Source organism: Vombatus ursinus, unplaced genomic scaffold (assembly GCF_900497805.2).
Source record: "Vombatus ursinus unplaced genomic scaffold, bare-nosed wombat genome assembly UNPS02014810.1, whole genome shotgun sequence".
NCBI classification, from domain to species: Eukaryota; Metazoa; Chordata; class Mammalia; order Diprotodontia; family Vombatidae; genus Vombatus; species Vombatus ursinus.
Genome location: NW_020954588.1, coordinates 693,900 through 707,856, shown reverse-complemented (window position 1 = coordinate 707,856; position 13,957 = coordinate 693,900). Strand labels below are relative to the sequence as shown.

General features: G+C 38.1%; 1 protein-coding gene across 4 annotated transcripts in view; it reads left to right on the top strand.

Annotated features, from left to right (window-relative positions):
- DOCK10 (dedicator of cytokinesis 10) overlaps nt 1-13,957 on the top strand; it is a 273,934-nt gene that overhangs the window by 162,792 nt on the left and 97,185 nt on the right. For all 4 annotated transcript variants that reach the window (XM_027875937.1, XM_027875940.1, XM_027875941.1 and 1 more), the window contains exons 15-16: nt 6,414-6,536; nt 12,618-12,697. In XM_027875937.1, coding sequence (XP_027731738.1) covers nt 6,414-6,536; nt 12,618-12,697 — 203 coding nt within the window. The remainder of the gene's footprint in view (nt 1-6,413; nt 6,537-12,617; nt 12,698-13,957) is intronic.

The window sequence follows — 13,957 nt, the reverse complement described above, 5'->3', positions numbered from 1 at the left end:
GCTGCATTTAGAGGTCAAGAAAACCTAGGTTCAAATATTGCCTCAGATTCTCAGTAACTCTATGACCCTGGCAAATCCTTTAACCTCTCAGAGCATCATGTTTCTCATCTGGAAATGTTAGTTCCTACTTCATAGAGTTCTTGTGAGAGTCAAATGATATAATATATGTAGAGCAATTTACTAGAGGGGCGTGTGTGTGAAAGAGAGAAGGAGGGGAGAGAGAAAAAGAGAGTTTCTTTCTAAAAAGTATTCTTACTTGGTGGGCAAATGGTTTAAATGTAAATTGTTATAACTTTACCAAACTTGATATCACTTGTGTCATTTAACTTAATGATGTTGTTCGTCCACAATCTTGTTATGGCAGTACCATAGAAATTTTTCTCTTCCCCTTATATTATCCAGAAGCATCCTAATTTTGAAATGTTGGGATTTTTTTACTCTAAAACATGACTCTCAAGTCAGCCATTTCACCAGAGTGTGTTAGAAGTGACAATGTAGCTCACACCTCATAAATTCACAGAAAAAAAAAAAAACCTGAATGGCCTAGAATTGTTTTTACCCAGTTCTAGTCAAGATGACATTTGATTCTCATCACTTGTGAAAAATCTTCTGTCTAAAAGGAATTTGGTGCTTGGCCCCTTTTTTGGCAGGGGAAAGGGAGGCCAGCTATGGTGCCATTTTACAACTATAATGTTATCTTTTCGGCTAATCACTAGAGCAGGTACAGATGGCCAATACTAGATTTTTAACACTCATTTATTGAGAGATTTGACCCTTAGAGATGTGTCAAGTTGTCAAGCATGAAAATGGAACTTCTATTCCAGTGTCTTTTTGAAAAATAATACCTCTAAATCTAGTGGGCCAGAACCCCTTCCTGATTTCTTCTAAGGTCAGTCTCCTGTGATAGTCTGAGCCAGCAGTCAGATTTTATTTTTCCTTGATGATAAGAGTAGATGATTTTTTCCTAGTGTTTTAAATTTTATGAAAACACGTTTTATCTTATCTAATCCTCACAACGACCTGGTAAGGTAGGTGCTATTATTATGCCCATTTTGTAGATGAAGAAAGTGAGGTACAGAGAATTTAAGTGGAGCCCTTGGTTCCACTGCTGGTAAATGTCAGAGGCAAAATAGAACAGGTCTCTTCTGAATCTAAATTGAGTGCTCCTTCCACTATCAAGTGCTGCCTGTCATCATATTCTTTTGAAATTAAGAAGAATTCTTGCATTCTAATTCCTTCATTGGGATGATGCTTTTCTGTATTCTTAACCTCAGTTGCTTTGGTGCTTTGAATGATTCATGTCATGAGATGTATTGCAGTCTCTCCACGTCTTCTAGTCCTGCGTGATCCGCATCCATATTTTACCATAATCAGTGCACCAGAGATCAATCAATAAGACTTTATTAACTGCCTACAACTTGCTAGGAGTTCCAGGCTGTAAGCACTGGGCATACAAATATGTAACTATGACAGTCCTTGACCATAAAAGCTTTCTCTTCTGTCTCTAACACAGTACCTGGTACATACGCTAGTATATACATACATGGCCCTTGATAACTTCTTGTTATTAGGCTGTTGGGTTGTTCTCTTTGTATTTCAAGAGTACCAGTCTACAACTTGAGTTATCCATTCATTAAGGTTTTTTTCTCTCTAACTGACCACCTTTTACTCTCAGCCTTCACTGGATTCAATGCACCATCCTTCTGACCTTCCTCGGTCCTTGAGTTTTCCTAAGTTTAGAGACCTTCTTCACTCAAACCCAACATATCTGCCGTGTTTTGGTTTTATTTGTTTTTCTTCTGTGACCATCTTGGTGACCATTTTCAGCACCTACATCCATTTCCCTTTCCGACCTCCAGAAGAATCCATTTTTATGGTTTGTTTATGAGAAGATGAAGCCTAAGAGAGTATCTAGTATCTAGATCTGATTGAGTACATCCAAAAGAAACCCATGCTCAGGTGACCTAATTTTTCAAAGCATTCAACAATTGCTTCTGGAAATCTCTAAAAGAAAGAAAAATTCCAGAAGGATGGAAAATGTCATACAAAAAGACAATGACAACTACCAGTCCTTAGACCTGTGTTCTTTTTTCTATCAAATATTTGTCTAGAATGATCTAAATCTAGTATGATAAATACACATTGAAGGTATGTTCTATGAGCAGAAAAGGGGGAAGAGAGTATATAGTGAGCAAGCCCAGGAGTCAGGAAGACCTGGGTTCAAGTCCCAATTCTAATACATACTGGGAAGTGACTCTGGACAAGTCACTTAATTTCTCAATGCCTCAGACAATGAATGGTTTCCAACTATAAGAATCAGAACAGGGGCTGATTAGCAAAGAGAAGTGAGTTTCCATACTGGGAATTCCACATCCCAGTGCAATCATTGGCCCAACCCAAAGCAAAAAATAAAACAGGAGAATCAAACAGATCAGATGACCATATATTTATGGTCACATAAATGACCCTAGAGCTCTAGAAAATATTTGCCATATGTGTATTGATTATTTGTTGCTTTAATGAAAGCATTTGATTCAGTAAAGCAAAATGCAACCACAAAGGTTCTGTCTCCTACAAAGTACCTCAGGACATCAAAACATTACACAATCTTCCATGACAGATACATCTTTGTTCATTTCATGCAATGATCCCCTGGGCATTATTGGCATCAGATGTGTGGTTAGGCAAGAAGATCTGTGTGCCAGGGGACCTCATGGGTGTGTTAGCAGATATGCCCTAAGGTCCAAACAAAGTAGAATTTCCTTTTGATGGAGAGACTTTCTAAATGCATCAGGGTCTGTGATTTCATTATCTTTGGGAATTCCCAGTATAGGAACTCCCTATACCAACACCAATCACAAAACATATATGGCTTACTACACAATCCGAGGTCCCTGTCTGCAGCACATAGAAGGTACGTAAGTTGCCTAGATTGACATAAGTGTCAAAGGTAAAATGTGAACCTAAGACTTCTTGATCCTAAGCTCAGTACTCTATACTCTATATCAAGGGTGGGGAACCTGAGGCCTCAAGGCTGCATATGGCCCTCTAGGTCCTCAAGTGCAGCCCTTTGACTGAATCCAAACTTCACAAAACAAATCCCCTTAATAAAAGGATTTGTTCTGTAAAACTTGGACTCAGTCAAAAGGCTGCACCAAAGTACCTAGAAGGTCACCTGTGGCCTTGAGGCGCAGGTTCCCCACCCCAGCCCTGTATCATACTGCCTCTCCTATTTACAGATAACATTATGCTAATTTATGAGAGGCAGTGTGGTATAGTTGATAGTGCTGGACCTGGAGTCAGGAGGACCTGAGTTCAAATCCTTCCTCAAACACTTATTAACTATATCCTTAGCCAATATAGCCTATATGTTAGCTCACATGGTCTATGTGAGCCTCAGTTTCCTCATCAGTAAAATGAAGGTATTTTACTAACTGACCTCTAATGTCTGTTCTAACTCAGAATCTATGATCCTATGAACTGATGAAGCAAGTCATTGAATTTGAGGCCTCCCTACCCTCAGAATTTGCTCCATTCTTATTTAAGAGCTGTTTCATTTTTGTTTTGGATTCACCAAACATTTATTGAGACACTGAGCTAGGGTCAGGGGATGCAAACATAAGCAAAACAGAACCTACTTTCTAGGAATTTACAATCTAATGGAGAGAAAGACATGCACACAAACAGGCATGCTTCAGGAGGGAATGAGATCAGTATGAAGGAGAGATCCAGGCAAGTACAGAGGGAAACATGAGGACTACAAGATCATTTGTTCCTTCTTATTATGAGCTCAGGTCTTGTGAGAGTTCCATGTAAATGAGCAACTCCTTTGGCAGGGATGGGGGTGAACACATCAACCATTTGTCCTATAGCAATTTGATTTAGTCATCTGGAGAGCATAGTCTTTGGGATGACCAGATAATGAAAAAACTATTGATTGAACTGAATTAACATTCCTGTAGAGTGAGAAACAAATGTCATATTGCTTCCAACATGTCAATCACCTGGGGTGAAACCTGGTGTAACATTTATGCTTAAAATGGTTTTGCCCTACACAGATTTATTTTCTCATCTTTTTTAAGTTGTAAAATAGAACAGAGAAAATGAGAAGGGCTGGTTAAATTCATTGAAACCTAATGCTTCTGAGAATGGGCTTGACCTATTCTTTCATCACCCTTTTTCATATCATGTTAGAAGATGTGATCTTGTGATTGATGGTCTATTAAAAAACATGTGAACTGGAGTTTGAAGGATTTAAAAAGTAATGAAATGCCCTAAATAGGGTCCACACATTAGCAGAAATTAAAATCTAATATCTTTCTGACACAATTAAGACTAATTCATAGGATCATATATTTAAAGGTAGGTGGGACTTTTGAGGTTATTTAGTACTACTCCCTCATTTTACAATTAAGGAAACTAAGTCACAGAGTGTTTAAGTTACTTAACTGAGATCACAGAATTAGTAAGTAACATAGCCAGGGCTTAAAACCAGGGCAGTTGACTTCAAATCTAATTATACATAGATGTTCTGTTTTTTCTATTATGAAAGAATGAAAACTAACATGGAGGTATTTCATTCATTCTTTCAGCATACATTTGTTAAGCACTTACTATGTGCAGAGTCCTATGCCAAAGGCTACAGGAAATACAAAGTTTGGGTAAGACATCATCCCTGCCCTCAGGGAATTTGCTGACTAGTAATGATGATGTCTCCGTGGCCACGTTTCCCAAGTTCACCATTATTCAACCCAAATTTCCTAACAGATATTTTCATGTCATCAGTAGTGTGGCACTATGGTGCTAGGAGGGAATAAGAGAAACACAACTAGCTTGGATTTGTGCCCTTTATTCTATAACTTGAAATGTTCATTGATTCACATACCCTAGTTCTACCTCTGCCCCTGTCTTAGAAATATAAAAGTCAGCCTATCTATCTTAATTGAAAATATCTCAAGAGTTCTAATCATCAGCACCAGCCAAATTCACCAAGTTCTCTTATCTTCTACATGCATATAAGCCTACTTACTTACCCTGGGAAAAAGAAAACACAAATCAAACTAGAGATGCTGAATTAAGATTTTTCCAAAATGATGAGTTTTAAATATGAGTTAATATATAATTATTTTGGTGATGCAATCGGGGTTGACTTGCCAAGAGTCACACAGCTGGTAAGTGTCAAATGTCTGAGGCTGTAAAATATAATTTTTTATAAAGGAATATAAGTCTAGTTCCCAATTCTCATATTCACCTTTCTTCACTCTTCAGGCTTTTAAGTCAAAATGAATGAATGAAGAAAAGAAAGAATGAATGAATTTTGAAAAAGCATTTATTGAGGACTTCCTGTGTTATAAGTACTGTACTAAGTGTTAGGAATACAAATACAAAAGTGAAGACAATATTTGCTTCAAGAACCTTACATTCTCATGGTGAAGGCTACCCCCAGAGGGAATTAATACCCAAAGTGGGGCACTTTGGTCTAGAAAGTGACAGGATTGAGTGGGGGAAGTGTATACCATCTAGGAACAATGTCACAATTGATTTGATTATATTTCATGGCTCCAGAATTGGAGGGGGTAGGGTTTAGAGGGGGACAGTACATGAGTAGCAACCAACAGACTGAATAGGAGGAGTCCACTGGACAATAGGTAGTGAAATAAGGCATGGTACCTGAAACTTTCCTGAAATAGTGGTCTGATAAAGGCAGTCACTAATCAAAACAGTGGCGTGAAATTTCTTGGGGGCAACAAGAAATTTGGTAAAGAATATAAAGAGTGGAATCATATATTTATGGTGCACAGGAATGACCAAACTTCCTCTTTGCCCCCTCCCTTTCTCCTGGTCACAGGAGTTCTCTGACCCTGCCTTTGCTTCTGTCATATTGTTGGCCTTTTAAAGATAAGACAAATTGTTATGAAGGAATAATAGTGAAAAGGAAGGTTTGTCACTGTTGCTTCTAATCACAGCTCTAGCTAAGATGGGGCTGTGCACCAGAATGCCAAAATTTGGAGAGCACCTAACACCACTGGTACTTGTCCAGCCAATATAAGGAGCTATACCAAGTTAGTAAGAATAATCGTTGCCCAATAGTAGGCTTCTTTACTGCCCTTACCCATCCTCCCAGTCACAGTTTCCCAGGTAAATTCCTCTCTTCAGTGGCACTGTCCTTTCTTGCAGCCTCCAGATCAGCAGACTCAAAGTGTCCTAATCTCTATCATGTGACCATTGGACCTTGAGCTTCAAGGTCTGAGGACATGTGCTGCTCACCCCAGGCACCAGAGTTGCTAGCTATGATTCTTCCTTTAATAGTGCTTTTTGTCTCTTTGCCTTTAAACTTTGATTTGTAAATTCTCAAATCCCAACTCAAAAAAAAAACCCACTAAACTGACATAATCAATATTGTTTTCTTGCAGATCAGTATTTAAGGATAACCAGGGGAATGTGGATAGAGACTCAAGATTTTCTCCACTGTACAAGCAAGAAAGTAGCAAGATTTCCACTGAAGACCTGATTAAACTGGTATCAGATTATAGGAGGTATGAAGTTTGGGCACTATTCTAATGAAGCAAGATTTGGCAGCATTTTAATGGGTTCTGTGTGGTCACAATAGAAAGGCATCAAATTCTCAATTAATCCATTATTCAAACTGTAGCAGAATCTCACTCAACCAAGAAGGGTGATCTTCATGTTACTTCACAAACTGCTAGATTATACCCTAAACCAAGTTTTCCAGAAAAACGGAGAAGGGATTTGAAATGTTAAGGAGTAGTTGAGTGCTACCAGAGAGGAAAATAAGACCACTGACTGTCAGAATAGGAAAAAGGAAACAATTATGAGAATTTGACTTCAGTGAATTCATTATCCACCCACTAAGTCTACTTGTTGTTCATGTGAATTTTAATAACAGACTTTCAAAGTGTGTGATGGGCATTCCTCTATACCTGCCAGGATGGGATCCTTTCCTATTCCCTTCCATTTTTTGTTATTAAATATTTTTCTCTCTACATGTAAGAATGAGCAGTATGAGGATTCTAAAAAAATAAAAAGCACATTTAACAAAACTGGTAATAATGTAACAATGGGATTAGAGTCTTGATGGCTGATCCCAGGAAACTCAATTCAGAATGTGTCTTTCTTAAAATACAGAGGGGGCAGCGAGGTGGCACAGTGAATAGAGCTCCAGCCTTGGAGTCAGGAGGACCTGAGTTCAAATCCAACCTCAGACACTTGACACTTACTAGCTGTGTGACCCTGGGCAAGTCACTTAACCCCAATTGCCTCACCAAAAAAAAAAACCCCACAGAATTTAAGACTTGAAAGTATCTCACTGGCCATCTAGTCCAACCAAAACCCAAAAGGGATCACCAATGTAACATGCCTGATATGTTCTCTGCTTAAAGAACTCCAGAGGTGGGGCCCACTAACTACCAAGGCATCCCATTCCACTTTTGGATAGTTCTAATGGTTAGGAAATTTTGTTTTGTTTTGTTTTGTTTTCCTGCCATCAAGTTTAAATTGGACTCTTTGTGACTTTCACTCCTGAATTCTAGTTGTGTCCTCTGGGGTTAACAAAACAAGTTTGATACATCTTCTATGTGACATCACTTTAAATACTTGAAAACACACACAAACATACACACACTAGTCTGCTCTAATATAAATATATTTAGTTTCTGCAACCAATCTTCATGTAATATGAGCTTAATATGATACCCTCCTCATAGTAAGTGCTGAGTAAATGCTTATTTGTTGATTGATTCAAGGCCCTTCATTATCCTAGTTGCCTTCTTCTAGACATTCTCCACATTATTAATGTCCTTTCATATATATATATATATTATATATATAATATATATAAAACATTTATCAATTTATTTATTTTTAGTTTTCAACATTCGCTTCCACAAGATTTTGAGTTTCAAATTTTCTCCCCATCTCGCCTCTCCCCTAACCTCAAAACAGCATCATTCTGAATACCCTTTCCCCTAATCTACCGTCCCTTCTATCTCCCCCCATCTTCTCTTCTCCCCTTCCTTTTCTATTTTCCTGTAGGGCAGGATAGATTTCTATACCCCATTGCCTGTATATTTTATTTCCCAGTTGCATGTGAAAACAATTTTTAACATTTGTTTTTAAAACTTTGGGTTCCAAATTTTCTCCCTTCCTCCCTCCCCACCCACCCTCATTGAGAAGGCAAGCAATTTGATACAAGTTATACATGTATAGTCATGCAAAATACTTCCATAGCAGTCACGTTGTGAAAACTAACTATATTTCCCTTCAGCATATCTCACCCACCCCCGTTTATTCTATTCTGTCTTTTAACCCTGTTTGCTTATGATTACCCCCTTCTCCAATCTGCCCTCCCTTCTATCATCTCCCTCCTCTCTTATCCCCTTCCCCTCTATTTTCCTGTAGGGTAAGATAGATTTCCATACCCAATTGAGTGTGTATGTTATTCCCTCCTTAAGCCAAATCCAATGAGAATAAGATTCATTTATTCCCTCTCACTTTCCCCCACTTCCCCTCCACTGTAAAAGCTTTTTCTTGTCTGTTTTATGTGAGATAATTTACCCCTTTCTACCTCTCCCTTTCTCCTTCTCCGAGTATAATCCTCTCTCCCCTTAATTTTATTTTTTAGATATCACCCCTTCATCTTCAACTTACCCTGTGCTCCCATCTATCTATCTATCTATCTATCTATCTGTCTATCTATCTATCTATCTATATCTATATATATTTATACATCTATGTCTATATATAGATATAGATATTTATAGTTATATATAATTTTTCCCTCCACCTACCCTAATACTGACAAAGGTCTCAGAGTTATAAATATCATCTTTCCATGTAAGAATGTAAACAGTTAAACTTTAATAAATCCCTTATGATTTCTCTTTCTTGTTTACCTTTTCATGCTTCTCTTGAATCTTGTATTTGAAAGTCAAATTTTCTGTTGAGCTCTGGTCTTTTCATCAAGAATGATTGAAAGTCCTGTATTTCATTAAATGTCCATTTTTTCCCCTGAAGGATTATACTCAGTTTTGCTGAGTAGGTGCTTCTTGGTTGTAATCCTATCTCCTTTGACCTCCAGAATATTATATTCCAAGCCCTCTGGTCCCTTAATGTAGAAGCTGCTAAATCTTGTGTTATCCTGATTGTATTTCCACAATACTTGAACTGTTTCTTTCTGGCTGCTTGCAATATTTTCTCCTTGACCTGAGAACTCTGGAATTTGGCTATAATATTACTAGGAGTTTTCCTTTGGGGACCTCTTTCTGAAGGTGATCAGTGAATTCTTTTGATTTCTATTTTACCCTCTGGTTCTAGAATACCAGGGCAGTTTTCCTTGATAATTTCTTGAAAGATGATGTCTTGGCTCTTTTTTTGATTGTGGCTTTCAGGTAGTGCAATAGTTTTTAAATTATCTCTCCTGGATCTATTTTCCAGGTCAGTTGTTTTCTCAATGAGCTATTTCACATTGTCTTCTATTTTTTCATTCTTTTGGTTTTGTTTTACAATGTCTTGATTTCTCATAACATCACTAGCTTCCATTTGCTCCATTCTAATTATTAAGGAAGTATTTTCTTCAGTGAGCTTTTGGACTTCCTTTTCCATTTGGCCAATTCTGCTTTTTAAGGCATTCTTCTCCTCATTGGTTTTTTGCACCTCTTTTGCAATTTGGGTTAGGCTATTTTTTTAAGTGTTATTTTCTTCAGTATTTTTGGGGTCTCCTTTAGCAAGCTATTGACTTGTTTTTCATGATTTTCTTGCATCACTCTCATTTCTCTTCCCAGTTTTTCCTCTACTTCTCTTACTTGCTTCTTAGAATCCTTTTTGAGCTCTTCCATGGCCTGGGACTGATTCATATTTTTCTTGGAGGCTTTGGATGTAAGAACTTTTACTTTGTTGTCTTCTTCTGGTTGTATGTTTTAATCTTCTTTGTCACCAAAGTAAGATACTATGGTCTGACTTTTTGCGCTCTTTGCTCATGTTCCCAGCCAATTACTTGAGTTTTAAACTCTTTGTTAAGGTAGGGGTCTACTTCCAGTGTGGAGAATGTACCCCCCAAGCTTTGGGGGTTTTGTGTAGCTGTTTTCAGAGATACTTCTAGGGACCTGTAAATTTTCAGTTCTTCCAAGGTGGTGCAATCAAGGGCAAGGTGTTTACTCCTTTCCTGGCCTGGGCTCCGGTTTATGAATGACCACAAGCACCCTTTTCTGTCTTGGAACTATGAGGAGGATTCCCTCTCCACTGCCACCACAAGCTCCACCACACCAGTGTTCCTCCTTGCCCCAGGACTGCCACCCAGAACTGTGACCCAGATCTAAGCAGAGGCAAAGCAAGAGAATCCTGCCTCAGCACCAGCAAAGAAATCCCTGCAATCTCCCCCTGATCAGCTACTCAATTACCCCTTAGTCAGTGAGCCAAGAGCTCTGGAAGCAGCTTCCACCCCAGGGCTGTGCTAAAACTGGGGCCTAACCAAGCTCCTCTCTCACCATGGTCTGATAGACCTTTCTTACTGACCATCTAAGTTGTCTTTAGTGTTTGTGGGTTGAGAAGTCCAGAAACTGCCATAGTTCCCCTTGATTCAATCCCCTGAGGACTGCTCCAGGTTCACTGAGGCCCAGTCTTTGCCTGCGTGGCCCATGCTGAACTGTGCTCCTCTCCCAGCCCAGAGCAATAGACCTTTCCAATCAACCATTCAGGTGTCTTGAGCTGGAAATTTGTTTCACTCTGTCTTTTTGTGGGTTCTGCTGCTCTAGAATTTGTTTAGAGCCATTTTTTTACAGGTATTTGGAGGGGTTTGGGGGAGAGCTCAAGCAAGTCACTACTTTTATTCTGCCATCTTCATTAATGTCCTTTTTAAACCATGTCACTCAGAACTGAACACAGTCACCCAGATGGAATCTAGACAGGACAGAGAGGCATTATTCCTGGAAGTTATGCCTCTTACTACATCTCAAGATTGTATTAGTTTTGGGGCTGCTACATCACATTGCTGATTCATACTAAACATGCATTCCACCAAACTCCCAGGATTTTTTTTTCAGACAAACTACTTTCTTAAATTTCTCCTTCATTCTGTATTTATGAATTTTTAAATCTGTGTCAGACTACATTTATTCATACTCAATTTCACCATATTAAATTCAGCTCAATGTGCTGTTTAAGATCTTTTGGGATCCAATGTGTTAGCTGTTCCTTGAAACTTCATATCATTTGCATATTTGATTAGTATGCCAGATATAGATCTATGCAAATTATTGATAAAAGTATTTAATGGAAATAGGACAAGTATGGATCCCTGGGCTTGTTCACTGGAGATCTCATGACAAGTTGTCATCAAACCAAATCTTTTACAATTATTCTTTGAAACAAACCATTTATCCAATTCCAAAAAGATTTAATTGCATTCTGCTCCACATCTCTCCATCTTCTCCACTACAATAGTAAGAAATGCTTTAACAACATGCTATATTTACATTTCCCTGTTCTACTAGTTCAGTAATCCTGATAAAATTAGAAATAATGTGACTCTGACATGTCCTGTCCTCAATGAAATTGTGTTGGCTCCTGGCAATCTCTGCTTCCTTTTCTGGGTCCTCATTAGCCATCTCTTTAATAATCTCTTCAGGAATTTCCTAGGAATCATACAAACCAACTTTGTAACATGCTGCCATTGGCCTACAGCCTAAACAACTACTGAAATAAAGAAAATTTTTATCTACTTAAATCAACTACATATTCTGATGAATTTTGAAGTCTGGTTTATATAAAATTATTTGGATTGCTCAATTGTTTGTCTAAATGGATAGATAGCTAGAGATAGAGAACTAAAGAGAGACATAGATGTAAATGTAGATGAACATATATAATTTGAAGTAAGAGACAGTGTGGCATAGTACACAGAAGGCTAGTTTTGGAGTATAAAAGATTTGAGTTCATGGCCTACCTTTGACACTGTAGGATACAGTACAGAGAGTCCAAGCACTTGAGTCAGAGGTTTTTCATTCATATCCCACCACTGATGTTCAATGCAATGACTTGGGCAAGTCACCTGGGTCTCAAGTTCCTCATCTGTAAAACTAGGAGACTGGACTTGATGGACTTTGAGGTCCCTTCCAGCTTTAGATATATAATTAGATATATAATTTAGATATATAATTCTACATATGATAGCTTTGGGGCCACAGGTAAGACTCCTAAGCTCTCAGTGCTCCCAGGCAATTCTCTAAGAATCTAAGTTATAGACAATGTGCCCAGATTTATCAGTGGAGGGAGTTTCCAAATCAACAGCTCTGAGGGAACAAAATTCATAGTTAAGGTAGAAAGGTAGAAAGACATAGGAAGTGTTCACTTAACTTTCTCTTCCTTGACCCTTCTGTGGTTACTTATGTCAGTATCATTTTAGGTTGCCATTTCCAGAAATGAAATAAACTAAAATACATTAAAATATTATGGATAATTTGTGGTCTTCTATATTCTGCACAAGAAGCTCTCCTCCTTTGTCATGAATAATCAAGAGCACACTAGTTTGTTCCTGTATTTTGGTGATAATTCATCATTGTTCTCATCATTTGCTTTCTCTTGCTGTATTTTCTTGCTTCTAGGGCAGACAAGATGAGCAAAACACAGATCATCCCTGGAAGCCTGGATATTATAGTTGAAAATGTACCTTTGGAGCATCCAAGTATGATAAGTCACCATCATTGATTGTAGTCTTTTAAAAATTAATTCTGATTTTTTTTTGGATGGGAGCAGAGATTTGGAGTGGCAGATTAAAATCAAAGTCGTCATTGTGCTGACATCATTGTATGTCTTCTTTCTTCCTCCACTAGGGCTTATTGTAAATACATAGAGCAAAGACCATAGTCAAGTATGTGAGTTGTATCCTAGCCACCCACATGAGCAAAACTAGTTAATAGCGAGTGAAACCAGACCCCCCCCCCCAATTATAAATAAGGGAAATTCTCTTCCTCATAGTATGGTCAAACATCCCACTGATTTGCATAGCTTTTTTTTTTTTAATTTTTAACAGAGCATGGTATACATATATACAAGCAAGTTAAAGCCAGTGTGGTATAGACCTTGGAGTCAGGAAGAACTGGGTTCAAGTCTTGTCTCTGATGATTATTAGTTGTGTAACTCTGGGCAAACACTTAAGCTCTCGTTGTCTCAACAATTCTCTGAGTGTAAGTTATAGATGGTTGCTGTTCTGCATTCAGGGGAAAGAATATCCAAACTGGGAATTCTCCACATTAATGAATCATAAATCCAAACCCTCCCCAAACTACAGCACTGCCTCCCCCACAATAAAAGCTGGTTAAGCTGGTAAATGGGGCATTGGGCATTTATGAAAAAGAATGAAATTATATAGAGTTATTCCTTAGCTCTTCTATGCATGCCTATGGTAGCTTTCTCATTACTATAAAAGTACTTCTTGACAGTCTTCATCCTCCTTTATCATTAGAGAAAGCTAGGTAGTACAGTGGATAGATAAAGTGTTGGACCCAGAGTCAGGAAACTTGAGTTCAAATCTGGTCTAATATTCTTGCTAGCTGTGTGATCCTGGGCAAGTCAATTGATATCTCTCTGCTTCAGTCTCCTGTAAAAAATAGCACCCATTTCCCAAGGTTGTTTGTAAGGATCAAATGAGATAATATTTGTTTGCAAACCATTAAGTACTATATAAATGCTAGCTATTATTGTCATATCTGATGTGTTATGAACCTAGAGAACATTACATGATATCTTTATTACTTTAACCAAGCTCATTTCCCCCCTGGATTTTTGCCATGCAATTATTTTAGCATGAGATATAGCAGAGAATCTAATCCAAGCCATCTGCTCTTAACTATTTTGGTATTGATTGATATGAGAGAGAAAGAAAGAGAGACAGAGACAGAGAGAGAGAGAGAGAGAGAGAGAGAGAGAGAGAGAGAGAGAGAGA